This window comes from Ostrea edulis, chromosome 6 (genome assembly GCF_947568905.1).
Source record: "Ostrea edulis chromosome 6, xbOstEdul1.1, whole genome shotgun sequence".
NCBI lineage: Eukaryota > Metazoa > Mollusca > Bivalvia > Ostreida > Ostreidae > Ostrea > Ostrea edulis.
The window spans coordinates 53,630,908-53,658,484 of NC_079169.1; the positions used below are offsets into that span (position 1 = coordinate 53,630,908).

Below are 27,577 nucleotides of genomic sequence, written 5' to 3' on the forward strand. Positions count from 1 at the left end.
TTGATCCGCGCACGCTTATTTATTTATTTATTTTTTTTTTTTTTTGGCCATGAAATGAAACGGGTTCGGCGTTTCGAAAACTCGCACAACTGTTCGTTCTTGACCTAGGCTTATATTGCAACTGATGGTACTTCGGATATGTCATTGAGAAGACGCAACAGCTTTTATAGAAGTTTCAAAGATGCATGTCCAGATTTCGAAGAAATGCTTTTGGACAGGGGAGCAACAGCAGCTGCACAGAATAAGTGGGTTTTCGAAATCGCCTGGGAAGTGGCAAACAAAGGTAAAACATGGGGTGGCCTAATTTCGGTCATGCTGCGCTGCCGGAGCGGAGTTTATTTTAGGTCATACGTTAACCTATAAAACGGACGCATGAACGGGGCATGTAAAGTTTGTGCATAGATACCTACCGAGGTCCCATGCCAATGGACACGTTCAACGTGTGTGGTCTTCCTTAATTAACAGGAAATAAATTTATTGAATGCATTTTAAATACTAAATAGCACGTTCTCAAAACTAATAATTTAGCATGCTTGTAACAATTTGAAAATTATTATACTATAGGCCTATTCATAAATTCCTTATTTTGATGTTCCTGCTATTTAGAGATTACTTGGTAATATGGATGGTATGGGATTGTAACAGTCCCAGTCTCTGTAATATATTAGCATTTTATTATCGAAATATCTTGAGCTGTATAATAAGTAAGATTATTGAAACAAAAATGTCAGTACCAGGCCTATTCATTTCTGAAGTTTAAAATGTGCTCAATAGACTTTGTTCAGTATTCTCTTGTATTAATTTGATCAATCATATGAATTAAAGAGGAATGATACATCATCATAATAACTGATTTCCACATGATTGAATATTGTTTAATGTTCTGCTCAAGAGTATTTCACTCATATGGAGATGTCACCACTGCTGGTGAAGGGCTGCAAAATTTAGGCCTATACCCGGCGCTTATAGCCATTGAGCAGGGAGGTATCTTTATCGTGCCACACCTGCTGTGACACGGGACCTCCGTTTTTGCGGTCTCATCCAAAGGACCACCCCATTTAGTTGCCTCTTATGACAAGCAAGGGGTACTGAGGACCTATTCTAACCCAGATCCCCACAGGATGGCATGACTTGGAATGGAAGTATAAATTTATATCAGCAAGATTTGTGCATTTCTTTTGAATTTGATTGTCTAGCTGGGTAAATCAGTCAGTTAACATGTCAACTGCCATTCTGTAGATCATACATGTAGGTTTAAGTCCAGCAAACGTTTATATTTTTTCCAGATTTAAAACTGCATTTTTTGACTTAAGTAAGGCAGGGGTCGAAATTAACTTTTTCTACCAAAGGCTAATTATAGCCTGTGGGTAAAAAATCCACAGGCTAAAATGAAAACCTACAAGCTAAAATAAAAATAATAAAGCAGTGCTCTTTTTTCATGTTTTTTTTTAAATCAATGATTTTCCGAATCATTATTCATAACTGAACCTAGTGGGTCAACAGGCATCATTTGGACAAGACACTAAGTTACGTAAGTCATATGGTGCAATGTTTAGGTCTCTTGATTATCGCACCTCTAATCCACAACCTGTTTACTGCAGGTCTAGATCCAGTCTTCCAATTTCATACCACTTCAGGGTTGTTGGAGACCGAATCACGTGATGGAGTAGTACTGACACAGGTGTAAGAGCTCCGCTTATTTCATCAAATTTTGTTCTATTTTTGACGTTCATAAGCCGGATTTTTTAAATATTTTGAATCTGATTGACACTACTGTGATACTTTGAAACGCATGTGAGTATTTTGGATACTTTTTGGAAGATATTGTGAATCTTTGAGTCTATCGTGATTACTACTCAATGGCGGACAATAAGCAAAAGAAAGAGAAAAAAGCAGTCACTAGTGATTTTTCAAAGCGAATCCCGGACTCGTGGTTTTATAAGCAGCATGATCACTAGCCCCATGAACTTTTTTGATAATCATCTACATGGTGAGCAGTGCACTCATGTCATCACTACAACCCGACCTCAATATGACAATAAATTAATTTAGATAGGACATTCTCATGATTCTGATAAAAATAACTACCGGAAGACTTGGTTAAACATAGACTCCGTTTTTGTTTTTAGATAAATGAATAGCAAAAACCTCATACTTGGAATTCAATATAATCACCCCTATAGGTGAACAGGACTCGTGGCATATGTCTATATTTTTCATCATAATGCGATATCCGACCTCTAAAGCATTTGTTTGACTCCGAGTTTCTTAAAAGATTGTAAAAGAAAAATCCTGATAGAAACGGTTGTTGAAATCGGTCGCTCATGTAAGCGTTTGTATGATTCAGAGTGCAAGTTTAAGAAAAGCGAATAGTGCATCACCGTATAAAACGGATACGATACGATCATAGTTTGTAAATCACCACTCGCTAAGATTTTCGAGTGTCCACTATTTTTACTCGCTATTTTTCAAATGTACTCGCATTTTGCGAGTATTTCTCGCTAATTTTGAGCCCTGTAAGGTAAATTTGAAAGTTTTCCTTTTGCAAAATACTATTGTACATAGATTCATATCCTCTGCTTTTCAGTTTTCAATCATTTCACATTTCTCTGGTGTGTTATTGCTCCTTAAGAAATGTTTGACAGTCACATGGCACATATGAAACCTGCCTTACAGATTATCTAGGAACTGCTGATGTAGTATATCCTGGTAATTTGGTACTTATAGTCATAAACCTCAATTAAATATCATCATCATTGGAGACAATTAGATAATAGACTTAAGTGGTATTAATAATTAAAACAAGATGTTTACAGGATTTGACATTAACTTTTTTGAGCACTAGACCAATCGGGCTACTTCAAATGATTTTTACTAGACCTGACCTTACATCCACTAGCCCTGACCAACTCTCCAGAAAAAAATATGATGATTCTCCATATCTAAATAGTTAATTTAAACTGCAAACGTCACGTTTGCTCTAAAATGCATTTATTTGTCTCAAAAAATTATTTAGTCTCGCCATTCAATTTGATGCTTTTATATACTTTCAATCATATTTTCAGTTTCTTTAAATTCTTACCGGTACGGAAATTCTTTAATCCATTTAGAATAAAATGACCTCAATATTTTTTTTTTTAATTTCTATTTCATACTTAGCCCTGCTTTGTTTCTTCTCAATGTTTTCTTCTTTTTTTTCTTGGGACAACGTTTGCTTTCCTTGAGGACGAGGAATCGTATTTGAATATAGACATTTCTACACATATGTAAACACCAAAAAATTGCTGTTTACGACGTAATTCATTAATTTGATAAACACTTTTTTATATTCAAATCAAATGAACTGGTTTTTTTTTAATGAAAATGAATTCAATAATTCTATCTAACCAAAACATAACTTTACACACGTTAACATTGTGTAGATGTCAAAGAACATCACTTACGACTGCGACTTATTAGAACTAAAAATAGAGATTATGTCATGCGGATCAAAATTGCTGGTAAACTCTTCTTTTTTTTTTAAAGAATAAAATATCTTATGATTTAAAGTTAAGTTTTTTAAATTTGTTTATTTTTAAACACGACCAGTCAGACTAGTAAATCGACATTTTACCCGACCGGACCTATCATTTAGTAGACTCGGTCGGTCGGACGTGCCTTAGTGTCAAACCCTGTGTTTATAGCAATGCTGTGTAATTACTTTGAATGAGTCACCTTTTCAGAGTCCTCATATTCGTTGTACACTGTAATAAGACGACCGACAGAATGACCTTGTGATCTTGACATTAAGAAAGGATATGAACAGAATGATGTATTTCTGTCCAGTAAATTGTAAACTAATAAAGAAAACAGAGACTTGCTTGCCTACCCAAGTTTTTAATATACTATGAGTCAAAAGAGTGCAAGCAAAGACCTTTTTTATTTAGAGTAGGCCTGCACTGCCTATCCAGTCAAGCTATATTTGTCGTAAATTTTACGAGTTCTTTGTAAGACGAGAGTAGAGAGTTAATTAATGTCAAGAAGAGGTTGGGGATATACTTTCTTTTTTCCATTTGAACATAAATATATACAGGACTTCCAATGACAAATTGCACCATGGTGTAGCAGTACATTGTTTTTATTCCCTTGAGGTTGAAGATAGGGAGAGGGAGACACATTGTTTTCAGTATGTCTGTCCTTCTGTCTGTAACTTAAACTTTGGTCATAATTTTTTAACTTTATAATTTATGTAAGTCTCTTCATACTTGATTGAGTGAAAAATCAAGGTCACAGCTATTTGACTGCTTTTATAAATCAAAGTACATTCTCCAAGATAAGATTTGCCACCATTTAACATGGCCATGCTTAGGAGCATTATGTTTCACAAACACATTTTGTTTTCAGATGTAGTATATAAAAATGATGAAAATGAATTTAAGCTGATCAAGATGCTGCCCCATCAGCATTTTCATGCCCCACTTTATCAATTTGAAAGATGAGAGTAATCTTGTTTTTGGTTTCTAAATCTTGTCTTCTTTGTTTCTCCACAATTGGTCATAACTTTTAAACTATAAAAGAATATAAGTACATGCATTTGACTGATAGAAGTCAAGGTCATTTATCAAGGTCAGGTGAAATTTGCCACAATTGAACTTGGCCATGCTTAGGTGCATGGTGTTTTACAAACATGTTTTGTTTACTTGGTGATGCAGAATTTAATGTATGAATTATAATATTGTCTAAATATAAATGGTAATGTTTTAAAGTAGGAATCCACTGGCCAGGACATAGACTTCCTTGGTTTCAACTTTCATTTGAATTTGACATTATGTTTCCTTTAGATGTTGAATGTATGTGTTTGCAGTTGGCGGTATTTACACGGTGATCAAATCTAAGGCCCCAGTCAGTGTAGGAGAACTGGGAGAACAGTACTGTTTACTGGGTCCTTATAACGAGGCGTGTGTGAGAACGGAGGTAGAAATCCTAGAACCTCATCATTACATCTACAGGCAGACTCTACAATCAATGAGAGATGCTGGTATCAAGGTATGTATTACAGGCAGACTCTACAAGCAATGAGAGATGCTGGTACCAAGTACATGTATGTATTACAGACAGGCAGACCACATTAGTTCATCTACAGATTGATTTTAGAGAAGTTTTTTATAAGGATTATTTCACTGAAGCCTTTATTTAATGTATCCATGACTGACTAGTAATTAATCTGGATACATTGTTGATTGATTCAAACACAACTGAAACTTCCTTAGATATCATCTGTTTGTTATTCAGTTTCAGCAGACATCTATAATCATTTCTAGATATAGAATTCTCCAGGGATTGAATGAAAACGTTATTTTTGTGAAGGTTTACTTTGGTCGTTGGCTGATTGATGGATACCCTAAGGTCGTTCTGTTTGATATTGGATCAGCTGCATGGAAACTCGATGAATTTAAGTATGAGCTGTGGGAGAAAGGTGGCATTGGTATTCCGTGGCACGACCGGGAGTCTAATGATGCCGTCATATTTGGGGCTTTAGTGGCATGGTTCATAGGCGAGGTATGTGATTTAACAACATCTTTTCTTCTAAAATTGTCATTCCTAATCTTGAGCTGATACTTAAAATTGTAGTATTTGTCATAGTGGATATTTAGGTCTTGTTATTTGGTTGAACAATAAATACAAATGTACAGAAAGATTAGGGGTCTGCATTGCTAGTTTTTTAAACAAAATACAATGTAGTGTTAAAGTCTCGGTTTTTATTTTTCAGTTCCGTAAAAACTTGACAGACCAGCCTATGGTGGTGACACATTTTCATGAGTGGTTAGCGGGAGCGGGCCTTATTTACCTGAGGACAAGAAAGGTAGACTGCACCACCATCTTCACCACCCACGCTACACTCCTAGGACGGTACCTGTGTGCGGGGAGCTCAGACTTCTATAATAATATTGATAAGGTAAATAATATCGAAAGAAAATGTAAGCTGTGTATGATTGTATGTATTTTGTTATATGTTGTGCAATGGTAGATGAAGCAGATGTGCAGTTTAATTGAACACTGCACAATAGCACATTATGGGTTATTAATATCATTGCACAAAAGCACATGTTGAATTATTGATAACAATGCACAATAGCACATTATGGATTATTGATAACACTGCACAATAGCACATTGTGGACTATTGATAACAGTGCACAATAGCACATTATGGATTATTGATAACACTGCACAATAGCACATTATGGATTATTGATAATGCTGCACAATAGCACATTATGGATAATTGACAATGCTGCACAATTGCACATTATGGATTATTGATAATGCTGCACAAAAGCACATTATGGATTATTGATAATGCTGCACAATAGCACATTATGGATTATTGATAATGCTGCACAATAGCACATTATGGATTATTGATAATGCTGCACAAAAGCACATTATGGATTATTGATAATGCTGCACAATAGCACATTATGGATTATTGATAATGCTGCACAATTGCACATTATGGATTATTGATATTGCTGCACAAAAGCACATTATTGATTATTGATAATGCTGCACAATAGCACATTATGGATTATTGTATTGTTACTAGTAGTTCAATCTTACAATTTTAAACTGTTGTGTTGAATATTTTGGAAATAAAACTTCAAGTGGGAGGATTATAAACAACAAGATGACATTTTCTCCAGATACTGGAGCAATAATTGTTGGTATGATTTCACAGTATAACTTGGACAAGGAAGCGGGTGACCGGCAGATCTACCACCGCTACTGTATGGAGAGGGCAGCCGTACACTGTGCTCATGTGTTCACCACAGTGTCGGAAATCACAGGCGTGGAGGCTGAATACTTACTCAAAAGGAAACCAGGTACAGACTTTTCACTCAGATGGAGACGTCACAGTTGCCGGTGATGGTTTGATGTTGTTTTCAGATGCAATTTTACCCAATGGTTTGTTGTTTTCAGGTGTTATTTTGTCAAATGGTTTGTTATTTTCAGATGTTATTTTACCAAATGGTTTAAATGTCGTCAAATTCAGCGCAATCCACGAGTTCCAGAATCTCCATGCCATTTACAAAGAGAAAATTCACGATTTTGTCAGGGGACACTTCTACGGGTAAAAAGTTAATTATACCCCACCCCACCTGCCCTGCAAACAATGTTTGGAGGGTATACTGGAATCACCTTGTCCATCAATCTGTCCCTACATCTATTTGTTCAGATGTGTCCATAGTAAATCAACAGATTTGATGAAAACTTTGTATATCTTGTAGAATAATGGAAGTTTTGCACCTGCTATTTTCATTGAGATAATTCAAGATTCAAGGAAGTTATGGATATTTTTTCTAGTTTGAGGGGTGTTGTCATTGTTCAGAGTATATTTTATAAACTAATGAACAGATTTGATTCAAACTTTGTGTATATATAATATGTAAATAATGAAGTTGTGCACCTGTCATTTCCAGCTCACCTGATTTGAAAGGTCAAGTGAGCTTTTCTGATCACCTGTTGTCTGTCTGTTGGTTTGTCTGTCTGTAAACTTTTTACATTTTCAACTTATTCTTTAGAACCACTGGGCCAATTTCAAACAAACTTGGCAAATCCTTGGGTGAAGGGCTTTCAAATTTGTTCAAATTAAGGGCAATGCTTCCTTCAAAGGGGAGATAATCACAAAAAATGCAAAAATAGGGTGAGGTCATTTAAAAATCTTCTCAAAAACCACTGGGCCAGAAGAGCTGAAATTTACATGAAAGCTTCCTTACATAGTGCAGATTCAGATTTGTAGAAATCATAACCCCTGAGGTTAGGAAGGGGTCTCAATCAGGGATGAAAGTTTTACATGCAAATGTATAGGGAACCAAACTTGGCACAAAGCATCCTTAGATGTAATTTGTAATATAAAAGGCCATAATCTGTCTGCAAGGGCATGTGATAATTAATGAATTTGTAGTCAAGTGTAATAATTAAGTTTGATAATTAATGAATTTTTACTTGTTATCTTTGGAAAGTTTTTTTTTTAACCAAGCTGCTTGTATAATGTTAGTTTTGCTCAAGCTTGTTTATTGCTAGGACTGCTGCTCAGGTGAGCAATGTTGCCCATGGGCCTCTTACTTCAATTTTATGAACTTTTTTCATTTTCTTTTAGATTTTGTAACAATCTGTTCTCTCACAGAGAATACTGCATTAGTTTAGGAGAGAGTATAATGGAATCATCAGTTCATTTGCCTGACTGTCTGTCTGTCAGTGGATATGATTTTGTCCAGACATTTTTTAGAGACTAGTGAATGACTTCATCTATACAATATATCAAATATGGTCTTATATCAATGAGCCCTGCGGGGGTTATTACTCCTGTATCCACTTTATTGTAATGAATTTACATTTATGTTATGTTACAGACAATATCCTCTTGTTGAGGTATTTCTAGATAAAAACAGCCTTTCTTATTTTTTACAGGCATTACGACTTCGATCTAGATAAGACCCTTTATTTTTTCTCGGCTGGACGATACGAGTTTTCCAACAAAGGTGCTGACATGTTCATTGAGTCTCTTGCCAGACTGAATTACTATCTCAAGGTAAACAATTAAAACGGAATTATTATCTTAAGGTAAACAATTAAAACGGAACCATTATCTCAAGGTAAACAATTGAAACGGAATTACTATCTCAAGCAGTGATTTTTTTGGGGCCAAAATGCCACCGATATTCGGCTGTTTCCCCTCACAAAAATTAGCTATTTTTTCCCAATTATATATATATGTTTTTCCCAATTTCTAATCTAGGGAAATTAGGCCATTTTAAAAAAAAGGTTACCGTATAGGCATATTGCTGACAAAGAGTAAATACGTTTTTTTTCTTCAGTTTTGTTCTCCAAACCACTGCGCATGCAAAAGGTTTTGTAAAGAATATGTAAAACAATGGAGGCATCCATATAAGCAGATATGCAGCGAAGTATATAATTTCCAGATACACATTAAGCATATTGTTGACATTTTCAGTTTGACCGCCATCGTATGTAGGGTCAGGCTAATAACAGAAGTGGCCAACAGTATAGGGTTTTACTAAAATCCGAAAAATACAAACAGGAGATACATTCTGGAAACTTGATTATTAATATGATTATACAAGATTATGGGTAAAAATGCTGGTGAATTAATTTATTATTTTCTGTATGATATTAGACAATAAGTATTTCTTGGAAAAAGTAAATAATATTTATACAAAGTGTGACTTCCAATGCATATTTAATGTTAAATAATGATTTATTTTATGATTTTAAATCAAATCTGAAATAAACCTCAAACAAATAAAATGTTATTTGATTATTTTATGCATCTTTACCATTTTAACTTACTATGAATGATTTTTCCCAATTTGAGGAAAATGTCGCTAATTTTTCCCAATTCAAAAGGAGGGGTGGTAGTTTGAAAAACAAAAAAAATCACTGTCAAGGTAAACAATTGAAACGGAATTACTATCTCAAGGTAAACAATTAAAACGGAACTATTATCTCAAGGTAAATAATTAAAACGGAATTATTATCTCAAGGTAAACAATTAAAACGGAATTACTATCTCAAGGTAAACAATTAAAACGGAATTATTATCTCAAGGTAAACAATTAAAACAGAATTATTATCTCAAGGTAAACAATTGAAACGGAATTATTATCTCAAGGTAAACAATTAAAACGGAATTACTATTTCAAGGTAAACAATTGAAACGGAATTATTATCTCAAGGTAAACAATTAAAACGGAATTACTATTTCAAGGTAAATGATTTTCACTGCAGCCATATTCTAAGCAGACTTTCACTCATGCACAAGAAATATTGGCTGGATTTGCTAGCATCCTTTTTTTCTTGCAAAGAATTAGGCATTTTGGTTACATGTAATACTGGCACATGATGAATATCACTTGTTGCATTTAACCATTCCAATGCATGATATAAGTGTTTGTTTACAGTATAAAGCAATATATCCAGCAAATAGCTTCAATCATATCATTTTGCAGTGTATGTTGTATTCCTTTGCTCTATAAATCACAGGGCTCAGAACATCTAGGTGCCAATATTTATAATAGAGGAAGGCTTGTAACTCCTACTGCTTGGTATCCAGTTTCAGCAATTAAAGAAATAATCATGTATCTTCTCTAGATTGTCACAAAAGTTTGTCAAAAACTTCTGAGTATTTTCTGAGTTATTCAATAATTAAGAAATGTAACCTATATAGTTTACCTGAAATTAGCTTGGGTTTGCTGCACACTTTGTAATTTCATGTGTACCCAGACGGTAGTTAGGCCACATAAAATTAATTTTCTGGTTCTTGGGCCAATTTTCTCTAAAACAGATGAGGGAGGAACAAATATATCCTATGAGCTTTATCTAACAGCATTTTGGAATTGAAATACTTACCTTAATTTGAAAACACATGTTGAATATTTTCAATAGGAAAAAAATATACCCGTTCTTTATCTGTATTTCGCAACTAGCAGCCAGTTTTAAACGTCTGTGTGTTCCAAGCATAGTGCTTCTTTCATAGCACACACAGACATTTAAATGTTGCAAAGCTATTTGCTAAAAATTTTACTCAGGGCTAGAAATAATTTGTTTTTATTCACTGGTCACTTGGGCTATCAACTTACATTTTTACTGGTCAATTGATAACCTTTACTGTCCCGTCGGATCATTGGTTATGAAAACAACTGGTCCAATTTTCATGAATTAGGCCTTGTATCTTGCTTATTCAAACTAGCATCAACAGCAGGTTTAAAAAAAAACGTCGTAATCTTGCTATTCTTATTCATGATTTTCACTTAAAGGGACTGATTCACGATTTTCACCAAAATTTTATTTTTCATTTTTAATTATCAAAATCTACTGTCTAATGTATTTAAAAGATTTCATATAAAATTAAGGTTATATATTATTTGTTTTGTAAACAAAGATTGCAGTATGTTATTGTTTACGAAATTTAAAAGAAATGGATATTGATCTAATTTTATTATATCTTTCACATTTCAAGCATTTTTGGGGTAAAATGTGTCATCTAAAAGTTTAAATTTGTGACTATGCAAAATTAAGATGCTTTATATTACAAAATCAATATTTCACTTGTTTGTATACATAAAAAGACTCAAGTCTTTGTTTACATAACACATATTTAAGGCTAAAATATTGCTTTTATTCTTGCATTCAGAAGGTCAAAATTTTGGCTGTCAACATTAAAAGAGTTATATTTTTAATGTTTAACATAAAAAAATGAAAAATATTTTCATCAAAAATCGTGAACCAGTCTCTTTAAAGTCTTAGAAAATAGTCAGCATTATTTACACCTTTCTTGTCATTTGTCAAAGTGTAATGTCATCGAATTACGAAAGCATTGCAAAAGTAGACAGCTCATTCTAAGGCACTTGCAGCAGGAAACGCACTTCTTAGATAAACTAACTCAGAACTCCTCCTATGGCTCACACGTTTGTGTAAAGTGTAGAGAAATGATTCAAGGATTGTCGATTGTATACTCCACTTAAGGCAACTCATTCTTAGAAACGAATGAATTTCGTTGATTTATCTACATTGTGTTACTTCATAGTATAACTTAACAAAAAGTGAATTTGCATGCGATAAAAGCCTGGACACACACGTCTAGCCCGATTGTTGAAAAATTTTGATAAGTATCAATAATTAACTTGCCCTAAGGGCACATGTTCTCTACAAATCACTTGCCCAAATCCGATATTCACTTGCCCCAGACCATTGGGTCATCGATTATTTCAAACTCTGTTACTATTGAGAATTGGTGCACATTTAATTTTATATTTATACAAACATTTAGATGTATTTGTAGCTGTCAACAGTGAGACAGTGAGATTTATTTGATGCATTTAAATAATTGCATGTATTCATACATAATGCAGCTATAAAACACATTTGTTGCAAGCAAACAATGACATATTTGTAGCAAGCAGACAGTGACATGTATTTGTAGCAAGCAGACAGTGAGATGCATTTGTAGCCATCAATGAAATGTATCTGTAACAATCAAAAGTGATACCCGGAGCATGTATTTGTAGCTATCAGTGACTTGTATTTGTAGCAAGCAGACTTTGAGATGCATTTTAAGCTATTGTTGAAATGTATCTGTAGCAATCAGAAGTGATACATATATTTGTAGCTATCAAATAGTGATTTGTATTTGTAGCAAGCAAACAGTGAGATGACAGTAGTAGCCTTCTTAATCTTCCCGACAAAGACAAACAATTTCAATGTGGAATCACTGAGAGGTCAAGCCATTTCTAAACAGCTGAAGGAAACAGTCCACCATGTACAGACACAGATCGGCAAGAGGATATTTGAACAATGTCTTAGGTATGGTAAACGGCAACAGGAGTGTAGTCAGCTACAAAGGGAGATTACTTATCAGTTACAAAGGGAGTTTACTCAGTTACAAAGGGAGTTTACTCATCAGTTACAAAGGGAGTTTACTCTATTACAAAGGGAGTTTACTCATCAGTTACAAAGGTAGTTTACTCATCAGTTACAGAAGGAGTTTACTCATCAGTTACATAAGCAGTTTTCTCAGTTACAAAGGGAGTTTACTCAATTACAAAGGTAGTTTACTCAATTACAAAGGTAGTTTACTCATCAGTTACAAAGGTAGTTTACTCATCAGTTACAAAGGGAGTTTACTCAGTTACAAAGGGAGTTTAATCATCAGTTACAAAGGTAGTTTACTCATCAGTTACAAAAGGAGTTTACTCATCAGTTACATAGGCAGTTTTCTCAGTTACAAAGGGAGTTTACTCAATTACAAAGGTAGTTTACTCATCAGTGACAAAGGGAGTTTTACTCAGTTACAAAGGTAGTTTACTCATCAGTTACAAAGGTAGTTTACTCATCAGTTACAAAGGTAGTTTACTCGGTTACAAAGGGAGTTTACTCGGTTACAAAGGGAGTTTACTCATCAGTTACAAAGGTAGTTTACTCAGTTACAAAGGGAGTTTACTCATCAGTTACAAAGGGAGTTTTACTCAGTTACAAAGGGAGTTTACTCATCAGTTACAAAGGTAGTTTACTCATCAGTTACAAAGGGAGTTTACTCAGTTACAAAGGGAGTTTACTCAATTACAAAGGTAGTTTACTCATCAGTGACAAAGGGAGTTTTACTCAGTTACAAAGGTAGTTTACTCATCAGTTACAAAGGTTGTTTACTTATCAGTTACAAAGGTAGTTTACTCAGTTACAAAGGGAGTTTACTCATCAGTTACAAAGGGAGTTTTACTCAGTTACAAAGGTAGTTTACTCATCAGTTACAAAGGTAGTTTACTCATCAGTTACAAAGGGAGTTTACTCAGTTACAAAGGGAGTTTACTCATCAGTTACAAAGGGAGTTTACTCAGTTACGAAGGGAGTTTACTCATCAATTACAAAGGGAGTTCACTCAGTTACTAAGGGAATTTACTCAATTACAAAGGGAGCTTACTGTGCTACTGATGTATCTTGAAAATTTCCCCAAGTGTTACAATGTACTTTACATGTAGTCATTTAAGCAGGATTCATATTTCAGCATTTTTGGTGGTGAAACTTTAGTGTTAATTTATGGTTGTGCTTATATGTGAATATCTCTATTTATTTCACAGAACAAGCACTTAATCTTGATTATTTCAAATAGTGCATCAAATCCAATTATGCCATATTTTAGATATACAGTTGATTCTCGAATTATCACCACTCAATTCATCGCCATTTTCATTTTAACATTGCATTTTTTTAAGAACATTTTTCCTATTACTTAAATTCTCATTAAAACACCAAATTCACTATCGCTGTTTGCCACAGTATTTTTAGTACAAAAGTCTATATCAAAGTGTTAATTACCTCGATAAACCGCCATGGGTGCACGTGATCATTGATGTGGGAAATTGGTCATTATCGATCTCCGGCGTACACCTGAGCAGAAGGTACCTAGTAATAAATAAACAAGATAATTACTTGATTTGAATCATAGTCTTGCTGTTTTGACTTCATCGAAAAATATTTCAGTTTAGCTATGGCTTCGCCATGAAATAGGTTTCTGTTGAATTTCTAAGAAAATAAGCAAATTATTACATACCATGGAAACCATCCGCAATGTATACAACAGGAAATCTCCAATAATTCTACTGTTTTATGGGAAAAGTTCATAAAAAGGAGGACAATGGGTGATATTTTGGCTGCAAAGTATTAAATACCCCTCGATCTTTATCCAGTTAATGACGGCTCACCTACCAGGAAACAGCCATGTGGTGTAATAAATACCAACAATGGACAAGGTTTTTAAATAACTTGAAACACACTGTGTTTATGTGTCTTGCTTTGAAATAAAGCCTTATTATTGATAAAACTATTTTAATCATGTTAGAAAATTTGGAGGGAAAAAAATTTCAAGAAATTTTTACATTAAGTTTGTACATAAAGGAAAGATAACTCTTACATATACAAGAAAAGTAACTCCTCCCCAAGGTGGCGGAAATTCAATTCATCACCAAATTTGTTAAAACACTTTAAATTCAAAAGAACAAAAGGTGGCGGTTTATCGAGAGTTGACTGTATTACTCAAGAAATATTACTGGAATGTGTCTTATCATTTGATTTTGCTTGGTTAGCATTCTATATTTTCTCACACTGGGAAAATATTACAGAAGGTTTGATTACTCAGTAGGGAGTGGGACATGCAGAGAGTAATAAAATCTGCAGAGGACAATTTTTGATATTTCATAGATTAGTTAGAGTTTGCACATGTGTATGACACCATTTTTATGTCCCCGTAATCAATTTGGGCATACAGTATTTGGTCTGTCTGTTTATCTGCAAAAAATTGAAACATTGTCCATGACCTTTGAATCAATGGTGATAGGGCTTTCATATTTCATATATGTATTCATCTTTCTTTTTCATACCAAAGTTTTTGACCTTTTAACGTTAGAGTTTGACCAAATGGGGAATCATTTTTTCACAACCACATCTTTTCCTATTTCTGAAAATTGATGAACATTTTTCTGTTCTTGATATGACTACATTATCCATCAGACTGAGAATTTTGTTGGTTTGGTTACAGGGGGAAAATTCCAACAGGGGATGAGATTTTACAGCAAGAGGATATAGTCAAGTTAAAGAGGTGTATCTACTCTGCTCAAGTAAGTACATGTTGCTTTAAATTTGTTGATTAACTTCGTATTTGACATTACTTTTACAATTTATAGAACTCTTAATCTTTCAGAGGAACAGCTTGCCTCCGATATGTACCCACAATGTAAATGATGATGCTACTGACCAAATCTTAGGTGCTCTCAGAAAATGTCAGCTCTTTAATAGAAAAGAGGACAGAGTTAAGGTAAATAGTACGACGTAGTCAAACTCTCTTTCCTTTGTTTACTGTTCCCATCTCATCATATGAAATGGAGATTCATAATCAGATTCATTTTCCTTCAAATGGTTTGTTACAACAGATGATTTGTGAGCTGGTGGATTGTCATTGGGAATCTTGATTCCTTTAGTACCGTTTGCTGGACGGATATTTTTATATTGTGCCTCCATATTCTTTGTCGAAATCAGCTTTAATGTCCATCATTGTAAACTCTGATTAAGGCTGAACATTGATTGCATTATTTACTTTGTTCAGAAGTAGTGATGCTCTCAAAATGATACATTTCCATATATAAGTAGGTTGTACAAGAGAGAGAGAGAGAGATCTTTTTACATATTCAAAATTTTCAGGTTGTGTTTCACCCCGAGTTTCTGAATTCCACCAATCCGCTGTTTGGATTGGACTATGAGGACTTTGTTAGAGGCTGTCATTTAGGAGTATTCGCTTCATACTACGAACCCTGGGGGTACACACCTGGTTAGTATTACACCTGTATGTTTCACCTATACATGTATGTTTCACCTGTGGAATATCAAAGTAGTGACAGTTTGATATTTTAATGCATATCATCTAATATTCATAGGCTTGATGAAAGTACAGCGATTTTGTTTGGCTGAATCTTCATCAAAGAAAACCTGATTTTGACTTCATGTTGTGTATTGATATGTTGTATGAATTGGAAACTCTAATCATATCGTGCTTTATTATTTAAACTCAATGTTTTGAAATATTTAAATGATAAGGAATAAATTTATTATTTTTTTGATAGATACCAGGAAAAAAACCCAGAAAACTTTGCTACACTCACTGATGCAGTTTTCAGTCTTTTTTTTTCATAGTATACTTCCATCCAATGAAAAAAATATTGATTAATTCCTTTATAATTGATATACTTGTTTTTACATGTTCTTTTATCATGTGTGATATTGTTTTGTTTTACTGTATTTTAGATTATTGATACAAATTTCTTTTCCTTCAGGACCCACAGTATGTTAACTACAAGTATAGCATTTCTATTCAATGTCTGGAAATAGAGTTCATGAGACTTTATATGCTTGTAGGAAATGTTTTATAAAATCATTCTAAATACTTAATTCTATCAGAGAGCAAAGCAATAAAACATTAAATTGTCATTACTTGATCTCCTTTTTCTTTATGTTTATTAATGAAGATGTTAACTAGACTCAAAAGCAATGGCAGGTATCATTGTACATTTAATTTAGAAGATTTTTTAGGAGAAAATATATGCAGATCGTAGCAGACATTTGTAAAAGCTTCTTTTTATGCTGATTTCTGTAGCGGAGTGTACAGTCATGGGCATACCCAGCATCTCCACCAATCTCTCCGGCTTCGGCTGTTTTATACAGGATCACGTCACAGATCCCAAATCCTACGGCTTGTATATAGTGGACCGTCGATATAAAAGTCCAGAGGACTCGGCCCAACAGCTTACTCAGGTAACCATGGAAACAGAAACATGGGATTTTCTTTATATTTTCAGCCTTTTTCTGTTTCTTCTTTACAGCATGCAGACACTTTTAATCAGTATGACAGGTGCTTTTGGCGATGGACTGAATTTGTCTCCGATTTAGTTTACAATTCTATTTATTGTGACTAACAATTGTTGTCCTTATGACTGTGTGTTGTAATTCATATTTGTGCTTATCGTATCTGTTGAGTGATGACTCTATTTTCAGATGCTTTCTTAAGCAGGAAGCATTCATTCATTGCTGTTTGTAAAAAAAAAAAATTATAAATTCTCCTTCCATTTAAATTGCTTGTAAGTGTTTGCTTGAGGAACCTGTGTGGAAGTATCTGGAAATAAAGTGTTAGACGTAGTTAGGGCCCCTATTGTGGTGTAGTTTGTGTCAGAGTGTTCTGACTTTTCCACCATTTTATAATAGCGGAATGCACTGTGATGGGAATTCCTAGTATCACAACCAACTTGTCGGGGTTTGGCTGTTTCATGCAGGACCACATAGCTGAGACTCAGTCGTATGGTATTTATGTGGTCGATCGCCGAAACACCAGTCCTGAGGAGTCAGTGCAGCACCTGGCCAAGGTAGATCACTCTGTCTAGAGTGTGTCTGTCTGTGTGTCTGTTATAGTTGCTAGTGTTTTACAGTTTCTCTCTTTCTCTGCTCTAATTTTGGTGTGTTGCTTGTGACTTCTGGTGTGTTGCTTGTGACTTGGTGTGTTACTTGTGACATTTCGTGTGTTGACCTAGTTTGATGGTGTGTGTAAACTTCTAACATAGTGTTTTATGTTGTGTCTTTGTTTTAAACTTTTAAACGATGCTGAAGGTAATAAAAAACACTTTTATTTTTTCAGCGAGTTGTTTTCTATAGGGCTTAAAAGTGAAAAATTCTTCAGAAAAGAAATGGTACAATTACATGTGTGTGTATGTACAATGATTTTGCGGGAAATTGAGCTGACACAGTGTAAAAAAAAAAAAAAAAAAATAAGTATTGAAATAGCAAAATACCAGATTCCAATGTTGTGCTCAATAATGCAATTTCAATATATCATTATTCAATAAATACAGTATAATTATATAATATTTATTGAATATTTATACACTGTAGATCCCTTTTATTTTCATGTGGATACAATGACATATTTATTCACAAGACAAAACTTTAATGAATCATTATCTATAGCCAAGTTTTCTATATTTATTCACAAAAACATAATTTTTTCCTGGTGATTGTCTCGTGTAGAAGTCTCGCCTCTTATTTTTCAGTATATGTATGATTTCACATGTTTATCCCGGCGACAGCGTATCATACAGAGGAATCGCACGGAGCGTCTCAGTGACCTCTTGGATTGGAGAAATCTGGGCGTGGTATGTTAACATCAACTTTTACCAAATTCTGTAGACATCTGAAAACTGATATAGAAGTAAATCTACACCATACCTTGGTATAACACTTGAGAGAAAGCAACCGTTTCAGTCCATCTCCCCAAAACTCAGTTCCTACATGTCAGTTTGTAAGTCTCAAGTTACGCGTAGCTTCTCTGATTGAAGTTCATTGGTCTTCTGTCTGTCTTTTGGATGAATTCAAACAATTGGCCATATTTTCATCTTCTGCAGAACCACCTAGTATCCAAATTTTATCTTATTATACCCCTCCCCTTTTGGGGGGTGGGGTGGGTTGGTATTATGGATTAGCCATGTCTGCCTGCCTGACTTGCTATGTGGTCATCTATCCTAATATTTGTTTGAGTCATAACTTTAATTGAGAGACTTCAGAAACTCATACTTAACTGACACAAAGAACACATGGCCAGATGGTGTGTTATGACCCTGAACTAAAGTTTTCTCATTTTCATTTTCTCAAGGTCACTGGTGAACAAAAGTTTGAAATATTTGTGCCACATCTTTGTAATGCAAAACATTAAGAGGCACCTACATCATACATTATGCTTAAGGCCAGTTTGGTCAGGTTCGTAACTTTGTAATGGAAAGACAGTAGAAGCTCATAATGGAATTGAAAGTTGCTTAAAGAAACATGGTGTGACTTGACCCAGTGGCAAGTCCTAATGTTAAATGAATTGGACAATGGTGACTGCAGAATTGCAGTTAATTTGGATTCCATATTTATTACTCAAAACCCAGGACAATGATGACTGGATATTTTATGAGACTTTATTAAATTTTATTTCCACATTTAGTTCATGAAGCCTCACACAGTGAATTTTCATTTAAAAAATAAATTTTATTTTTTAAGGTACGTGACGTTTCACACCAGCATGAAAAAAAAATATTTTAAAAAATTTATATCTACATTTTACTTACATTCTTTTGGAATGGAATATTCCCAGCTGTGATAATAGTCATGCTATATTTATTAAGATTCATACGCACATTGTTCACATTTATGAGGAAATGGCTGTCATTTGAATTGGTTAAGAAATCAAAAGTAAAAACATTGGAAAAGTAAATATTAGATTATGATGCTTCCTACATGTAATGAATTTAGATTAAAGGTCAAGAAAGAGTAACTTGTTTCAAAGGAAAATGGGGTTTCTAATTTCTCTACCATCATAGAGCACTATAAAAGAATAGTCATTTTTTATACGCCAAGTTTTGGAAATTGTGTTGGCAAGGGATATCTTAGTCCCAATAAGGACAGCTCAAGTTTAAAATTTGGCACAAAGCATTTTCAATGAAGCTTTTTCCCCGAATATTCATTCCAGAATTCCTAGGTCATATACATATAAAACATCCTAGTGTAATGTAGAATTGAATTTGTTAAGGCCCAGTGCAAGGCTGGGGCCAATATAGGGAAGCAAGATTAGATAGAAATAGGAGAGCAAGACAAAGTGGCTTATCAATAGACTATTAGTATTTTAAGTTGCACTGTTTGTCATTTCTGACAAATAATTTGAGTGTTTCTTTCTTGACAGTACTACCGGAAGGCGCGACAAATTGCCGTGGCCCGAGCTTACCCAGACCTCGCAGCTAAGGAGGAAGAGATACTTCAGAGTAAAAAGTTCATGTTCCCCAAGCCTGCATCTGAGCCCCCTTCCCCGTCAATGTCGCGTTCCTCCACGCCCGCCCCCTCAGAGCAGGGGGACGATGAGGAGGATGATATTGATGAGGATGGGGAAAATGCAGAGCTGAACTCAAACCCGGAAGCAGACAGGCCATTGTTTAAATCCTGAAAGGAGAGTTTCACTAACTCTTGACCTTTTAGGAAGAGCTGAAGGGGGTTCCTTTATCAGGTTTAGAGGGGTGAAACGTGTATTGACGATTTGCTTTATAAGATGGAACGCTTTATTATCAGCTTTAACAGTCAGGTTGATTAGAGGTTAATGAGTTGATCTCATTAGCTCCTCAGCTTTGAGTGTGTTGTGTTTGTAGCAACAATCAATGTGAATCACTTGGAACATGTGTAGATGAAGGTTGTCACCAAACAATAAGTGAATAGGAAGGGGGGTGGGTGAAATTACTGTTTTGTGCAAAACATATTGCAGTGTGCCACAGATCATATCATTTGTAAATATAAAGAAACAATGCTTTATTGATAGATACAAATGTACATGATATATGAAAGCTAGGAGATTATTCTGTTTTGATGTAAAGTTTGTTAGTTACTCAGGTGACTTTTCTCTGTTGTGTATTCATTATTTTCAACTTCACAAATGCTGCTGGGACGTTTTTAACCAATTTTGGTATATAGCATTTATGAGATAAAGGCAACAAATGGTGTGAATTCTATGGTCCCAGGTCCTGTGAAAGTAAAGGGTCTAAGTCTTAAAAATGATGATACCAGCACCATTAAAATTTAGAGACTGTGTTGTTAGTGTGGTGCTCTGTAATGAACTTGTATCATTTCTTGATTTCAAAAAATATATGCATATGCATAGTAACAGTATACTGAGAGATTTCTACCAAAATGTTGAAATCCATGGTTCAGGATTAAGGAAGAATAGCACACCAAGTGTTTTTGTTTTCTATGACATTGATTTGATATCAAACATGGCATAATGGTAGCATCAGTTAAGGAGGAATAACACTCCATAGAAATTTGATATGGAAAGTGGAGAATATGTTAATTATATTTTGAAATTGAAAAGTTTGAAATTTACTTTATTTAATCAAAAAATACAGTTTTAGTAGAAAGTACTTTGTGAAAAAAATTTTTTAAACCTCTGCTGAACTCGAATACACTATCTACAGGTCAGCAGTCAACATTTCAACTGACTGAGCTACATAGCTAAGCAATCAAATTTAAAGGAAATATGCAAATACTTTTGATATTTTCATTCATGATTTGAAAGGAGGCCAGCCATTAATATGTAGTATACCTCCTTAAGGCTTTAAGGTTTTCTTCCTTCTACTTTATTTCAAGGTGCATCAACCATACAAATTGTATCCATAGTTCAAATGTGATGGGAGGCCTCTACCATTTGAAATTCTTGGCCCTTGTTTGTTGGCAAGGATGATTGTGAAAAGTTTGACAACCTCAGTTTAATTAATTAACTACCAAGATGATCCTCGAGGGAGTAAACATCTGAAATTATAAAGTGAAATGCATTATAATTTTTAGAACAATATTTATTATTACCTGCTAGTTTTAAGAAATTGAGCAAGCTGTACTGTGAAATCAAAGAGTTAACTGCATATTACTCAGGTGACTGTTAAGGCCCATGGGCCTCGTGTTAATTAGATACCACATGTATTACTTTAAAATAGGTGTATAGATAGATATTTTTCAAGGATATGTGCTTTTGAAACAGCCATATAACACCAGCATTGTGATAGTCTAAAACTGTGCTTTCTTGTGAGTATATCACACTAGAGAAATAGCTTTTCAATGCTTTGCCAAATTAACATTTGTTAAGAACTAGATTGAATTGCCCAGATTTTGTAAGGCTGACACAGCATGAAGTAAGCACACATTGTCGGAAATCTTTCTTTTTTTCAAAAGCAGATGAACAAATCTGCCATGCTTTCAACCAACCCAGGGTTGAAGATACAGCATCTGTTTGTATGCTTTGGAGACGATTTGTGAAGGGGAAACCTATGTACATGTACATTTAGCCTTGTCTGGTTTTTTAAACCAAGAGACTAAATATTAGGTAAACTGAAGCTATGTCACTGTTGAAGGTTAAGGTCATTAATCAAGGTTAATTTTTTGATATGCCTCAACTAAACCTGACCATGGCTCTTGGGCATTGTGTTTCACAACCACATCTTGTCTCATTGTGCAGAAAGATTGACTTTATAGGATACAGTTCTTATAAATCTGACCTAGCAGGCAGTTTTATTTTATCTTTTCCTGTCCACATTTCTGGATAACATATTATAGTTAATATTGTAATGTGCCATATACACCAAGTGGTTATACCGATACACCAGTAAGTGCTGCAAAAGTTTGTGTTGCACAGGTTTACATCCCATGTTGATCAAGAGTTTTCGTTCTGAATTAGCTCTAGAATTTGCTGTTAAAATAGTTTTAAAATCTCAAAAAGAAATATCCTATTTTAACCCATCTTTGACATTTTTCTTAGGTGCGTTATGCAACAAATCCTACTGTGTATATTGGTGAAATCTTCGACATGTTCATGTTGATTGGTCAATGATTTTGTATTTTTGATAGTGAAAAACAGTTTTACAACTATTTAGCATATGCAGTCTTGTTAATTTGTACAAGTGTTCTTGTTACCTTGAAATCTGCTTCCATACTATTGTTGTTATGCTTTATTCAATTCAAATTACATCAGAATAATGGAAGTCTGTGAAAAGAACTTTATACGGAGTGTGTATTTAGTTTTCCTCTTTCAGCGAGTATTTTACAATTAGTAAGACATTTCACCCAGAACATGCACAGAAGGAAGAAACAAAAACCATATTGTTTCATTCAGATTAAAGACTTTGAACACAAGGTATTTTTCTCTGGGAAATGTTAAATTAAATGTGTTTCCACAATCAAAGCAAACAGTCCATGCTGTCATTAGGTAGATGTGTTGAGCATCATTTCTAATGTCTCTAAGTTTACAATGAGATTTTTTACATAGTGTAACATACAGAAGCCTCTTTCCTATATCTGCATAATTAGTCACTATATTCGGGTATTATAGTATTATCGTTATATTTACTAGTGAGTGTAACCCGTATATGGAGGTTTGACCGGGTAGTTTCGTGTGGCCCAGCGCAGCTATATATTTTTGTCAGGTACTGTAGACATGTGACCTCACTACATCACAACTCAAAAAAATTATCTAGTTGGTTGTTTTTTTGTTGGTTTTTTTTTTTTTTTTTTTTTTTTTTTTTTTTTTTTTGGTGAACTAGTCTGTACAAATATTGTTAAAGATATAATATATATGACGTAGGTTATCGCACCAGAATCACTGATTTTCTTTTGATTGTGTGCTTCCATAGACCTTTGTTTCTGTGATACCTGATTCTCCTCTATTTTTACGGTTAACATTGTTTCACGTTAACATGGGAATTGTTGCTGAACATAACAATACATGTATAAAAATGATATACTTCTAGTGCTACATTTTTCTAAACCTGTTTGTTGCTTGTTGACTGCGTTTTAAATCCTATTGTGAATTATACACACAGATGTTTATTATTGGTTAATAATGTACTATATTAATAAAGTGTAGCCTCATTTTCTTATCGGTGTGCTCGTTTATCATATTTATTCCATTCAGTATCTTCTTTATATACAGCACTAATTATGTTATACCAGAGACGCATATTAAAACATTTACATAATTTGATATAGATTCTTAAAGAAGTGCCCCGACATTTAGGGAGCCACAAAAGCCCGTACTGTAAATGCTCGGGGTTGATTGTACATATCTTTTGTTCAACGTCCCGCAGAAGAATTTTTCATTCGTATGGGGATGTCACCTGATGAAGGGGTAAAAAATTTAGGCCTATGATCGGCGCTTACGTCCTTTGAACAGGGAGGCATTTTTATGTCGCGACGTGGGGCCTCGGTTTTTGCGGTCTCATCATAAGGACCGCTCCATTTACTATGGTAGTCGAACAATGCCGGGGTAGGTAGCGAGGACCTATTTTAACACGGATCAAATGTTCGGGGGAGATGCAGAACTATGATTCTGACGCCACATCTATTTACACAATACTTCGTTTGCTACAAATTTGCGCTTCTAGTATTAGAAGTGCATCAAATCGAATCAATATATAATAATGAAAAGTTCGTTGACTAAGTATCGGGAAATGTTTGCTTCGGTCGTTGCACGGAACATGCATCACGGTGGCGAATCGCGTGACGCTGGCATGACCTATTGGCCGAGGGTATCCGCACGACAGTCGTGCCAATTGCACCCGTTATTCGCACGACAAAGACAATCTAAAACTGCATGGGTATAATAAATACATTTATATTTTTTGCAATTTACGGTAGTTCGAAGGTACCAAAGATATATATACAGTTCGAATTTTCACATCGCCCAGGCCTTGCCATGTTACGTAATTTTTACTGTGAAAACAAATGGTTAAAAGGTGCATTTCTTAAAGGGACTGGTTCACGGTTTTTTTGGGGGGGGGGTTAAAAATTTTTTTTTTCATTTTTGATGTTAAACATTAAAAATTATATCTCATTTGAAATGTTGACAGTCAAAATTTTGACCATCTGAATGCAAGAATAAAAGCAAAATATGTGTTATGTAAACAAGGACTCAAGTCTTTTTATGTTTACAAACAAACCAGTAAAATGTTAATTTTGTAATTTAAAGCATCTTATAATTTTGCAATGTCAAAAATTTTACTTTTAGATGACACATTTTACCAAAAGAATACTTGAAATGACTTAGATCGATATCCATTTCTTTTAAAAATTTCGTAAACTACCGACTTAATTTTTTGTGTGAAACCTTTTAAACCCATTAGACAGTAGGTTTTGATCATTATAAGTGAAAAACAAAATTTGAGAGGAAATCGTGAATCGGTCCCTTTAAAAAAAGAAGAGCATGAAAAACCAAACAAATTGCCCAAATTTTCTGCTTGCCAGGTTATTTTAAAATTAGTCTGAAATAACTGACGTTTTCCAGGTTTTTATTTAGGTATTTTTTGTTCTTCTAATTTTCTTTTTAGCCTGGTAGGTAAAATATCAAAATGGTAAGGAAAACACCCTGAATTTATGAAATTTTCCATTGATTTTTGGCAATTTTATGCCAACTTCACCCTCCTGTCATACAACACAAAGCAATTTCGGATCAAATTAAATGTAGTTTTGATTTGCTTATATATTCCTTATATGAATGCCAGATTTTGGGACCCCTGCATAAATCATCTATTTTCTGGGCCAGATGACAGTAGTAACTGAACCTACTTCTTTCTTCCACTCTCTGAGATATAAATAACAAAACCTTTTGATATATTGAATTACTTTTATTGGGAGAACTTACATTTTTTCCAAAAGCCCTTAAAATTTGCGTCATATTATTAAAAATGACAGAATATAGTAAAAATGACTACATAGTAGACATATTTCAAACCCTAGAAGCTTCTGGGTCCCCACCAGAGCCAATGGGGGCCTCATGGTGGCCCCTAGACCTTCTGCCTCATATAAAGTTGCGCCCCCTAATCGCCATTCCTGAATCCGCCCCTGCAAACAAAATAAGGAGGAGGGGGATGAACACCCACCCACCCCGCACCTTGTGAACAACACCTCTATAAATCTAAACCGAAATGACGTTTATTATATTGGGTTCTTTGTGATATATCTGGGGTTATATAGGGTAAAAAGATGTACCGGTGTTGTAGCATAGACTTTTTCCCCCGCATAGACTTTCCCCCCGGAAAAACGGGCCCGGGATAGATCTTCCCCCATAGAGGGAAAAAGCGCCCCAGCATATAATTTCCCACTATGTACAAAGTAAGTATAGAATTTTCCCCTGGGCGGAAAAACCGCCCTGGTATAGAATTTTCCCCCTCCTGTTTCGGATTTCATCGACCGGAATCTTTTTTTTCTCATGTAGAAGCTTTTGAATAAATATAGAAACTATATACTATCTAAAAAAAATTGCAGAGCCAATTAGTCTGACTGATGCTGGAAAAATCTTTAGAACAGAAATGGAAAAGTCTCAGAAAGAAATCGACAGGGCACTGATATGAAAGGCACTTCGAGGATCCTTCAAAGAAAGAAGGCTTTACATAACAAAAAAGCATGATGGGAACCTCAAAGAGCTGTTAAAAAGCTTTCATTTCTTGGGGGGAAAAGAATATGTAATTAATGTTTTTTCTCTTTAAACAATACTGTTACTTTAAAAAAAAAAACAGTAGTGGCAATGAATATGAAAGTAATTATTTTTCATGTCTTCAAAACTTAGTTGCACTAAAGTGAAAGACGATCTAAAAACAAATTGCTCTCAAACTTCACTGACAGTATTTTATTTTACATTTTATTTCAAAGGTAGAGAAGGAATTTTTCCTGTTGAAACCCAATGTCAAGAAAGATGACATTGCGGAGAACTGGACAGAAACCTTATCTCACTTGGATATGGTTTTTGGGTCTGAAAATCAAAGTGAGGTATGTAAATTTGGTTCATGTATCCATATGTTGTTCAATTTTTCTTCATATTTAGTTGAGAGTGTTTTAACCCTGGATTTTTTTCTATAACTTTTAAGGAGGAGGATGGTAGTGTTCCTGGTGCTGCTGAAGAGTTCAGACTTTTGAAAAAACTTCAGCAGAACATCTCCTATTATCACAAGGGAAAGTCTGGAAAGAACCCATTAATGATGACCATTAAGATAAACTATTAAATTTGTTTTATTTACACTAAGATTGAGAGTATTAGAATGTTGAATGCACATTCATATATTGCGTTTTACGCTTGATAATACTGTTTTATTTCATAGTGTATATCCTATTCACTTATTGTAGCCTACTGAAATGAATTCATTGATGAATAAGACGGATGACCCTCCAAGACTGATATTTGTACAAGGAGAACGAGGCATATGCAATGCCTATATCATAGCTGGAGGGATCCAAATGGAAGTTCCGAAAGACTTGAAGGATGCCTTAACCTTTCCTCTTTTCGCTTATTATGTTTGGGATTTGGCGTACCCTAAGAATTATCAGCTTCTGGGATTTTTACAAGTATATATTCTTAAAGACAGGGGGAACAAATTGGCAATGAGCCAAAATTATTTAAAATTCACAAAAATGTTTGATGACTTGAAATGATAAATTTGATTTCTGCAATAGATACAGACAGGGCTAAGACATACATTCGCCTTTTATAGCTCACTTGTTTTTAACAATGAACAGCCCATGGGTCTTTTGAGCTTTTAACATATATGTATAGACACGTGCGTCTTTGGAAGTGACATAAATGTAAACAATATCTACATTTAAAGTCATATTCATCTAATAACTTCATTTATATTGTAGACAGTATTGCTCAATTTTGTCATTTTTGAATGTACATCAAAATGTAAAGAAATATTTAGAATACACAGCACTGTCTCACTTGAATATTCAATCAATCCAATGTGAATGTAGATGTAAGAGCAATTTTAACTAGCATATTAAACATGATGTTTCTAAGAAAATAAACCTTTAAATGGAAACAATTGTTGTACTTCAAGTTTTCCAGCGGACTATAGGTGTCTAGTTTCTAAACGCATATCTTAAAGTGTTTAGAATTGTGTTGAAAATCTAAATATGTAAGCGTTTAGGT

General features: G+C 34.4%; 1 protein-coding gene and 1 pseudogene across 3 annotated transcripts; both read left to right on the top strand.

Annotated features, from left to right (window-relative positions):
- Positions 1-50: 50 nt before the first annotated feature.
- Positions 51-23,535, top strand: LOC125667758 (glycogen [starch] synthase-like). Of its 3 annotated transcripts, XM_056139996.1 has the most exons (15): positions 170-283; positions 1,602-1,683; positions 4,844-5,025; positions 5,347-5,538; positions 5,750-5,935; positions 6,719-6,863; positions 6,994-7,111; positions 8,452-8,572; positions 12,197-12,363; positions 15,092-15,170; positions 15,254-15,367; positions 15,751-15,877; positions 16,700-16,857; positions 18,144-18,245; positions 19,811-23,535. In XM_056139996.1, the coding sequence occupies exons 3-15, from the start codon at positions 5,005-5,007 to the stop codon at positions 20,066-20,068; spliced, it is 1,788 nt and encodes a 595-aa protein (XP_055995971.1). In that variant the 5' UTR covers positions 170-283; positions 1,602-1,683; positions 4,844-5,004; the 3' UTR covers positions 20,069-23,535. The 3 variants fall into 3 exon arrangements, with proteins under 3 accessions (XP_048757365.1, XP_048757366.1, XP_055995971.1); XM_048901408.2 differs by lacking the exon at positions 1,602-1,683 and having other exon boundaries at positions 51-283; XM_048901409.2 differs by lacking the exons at positions 1,602-1,683; positions 16,700-16,857 and adding an exon at positions 17,305-17,462 and having other exon boundaries at positions 72-283.
- On the top strand, positions 22,733-27,447 carry LOC125667779 (uncharacterized; annotated as a pseudogene).
- The last annotated feature ends 130 nt before the right edge of the window (positions 27,448-27,577 follow it).

What these genes read in the sequence shown, in the direction of transcription:
- LOC125667758 (XM_048901408.2), top strand. Translation starts at nt 139, where the DNA reads ATGTCATTGAGAAGACGCAACAGCTTTTATAGAAGTTTCAAAGATGCA. An exon ending in CTTACTCAAAAGGAAACCAG is followed by an intron (nt 6,864 to 6,993) that starts GTACAGACTTTT and finishes TGTTATTTTCAG; the next exon opens with ATGTTATTTTACCAAATGGT. An exon ending in ATATTTGAACAATGTCTTAG is followed by an intron (nt 12,364 to 15,091) that starts GTATGGTAAACG and finishes GTTTGGTTACAG; the next exon opens with GGGGAAAATTCCAACAGGGG.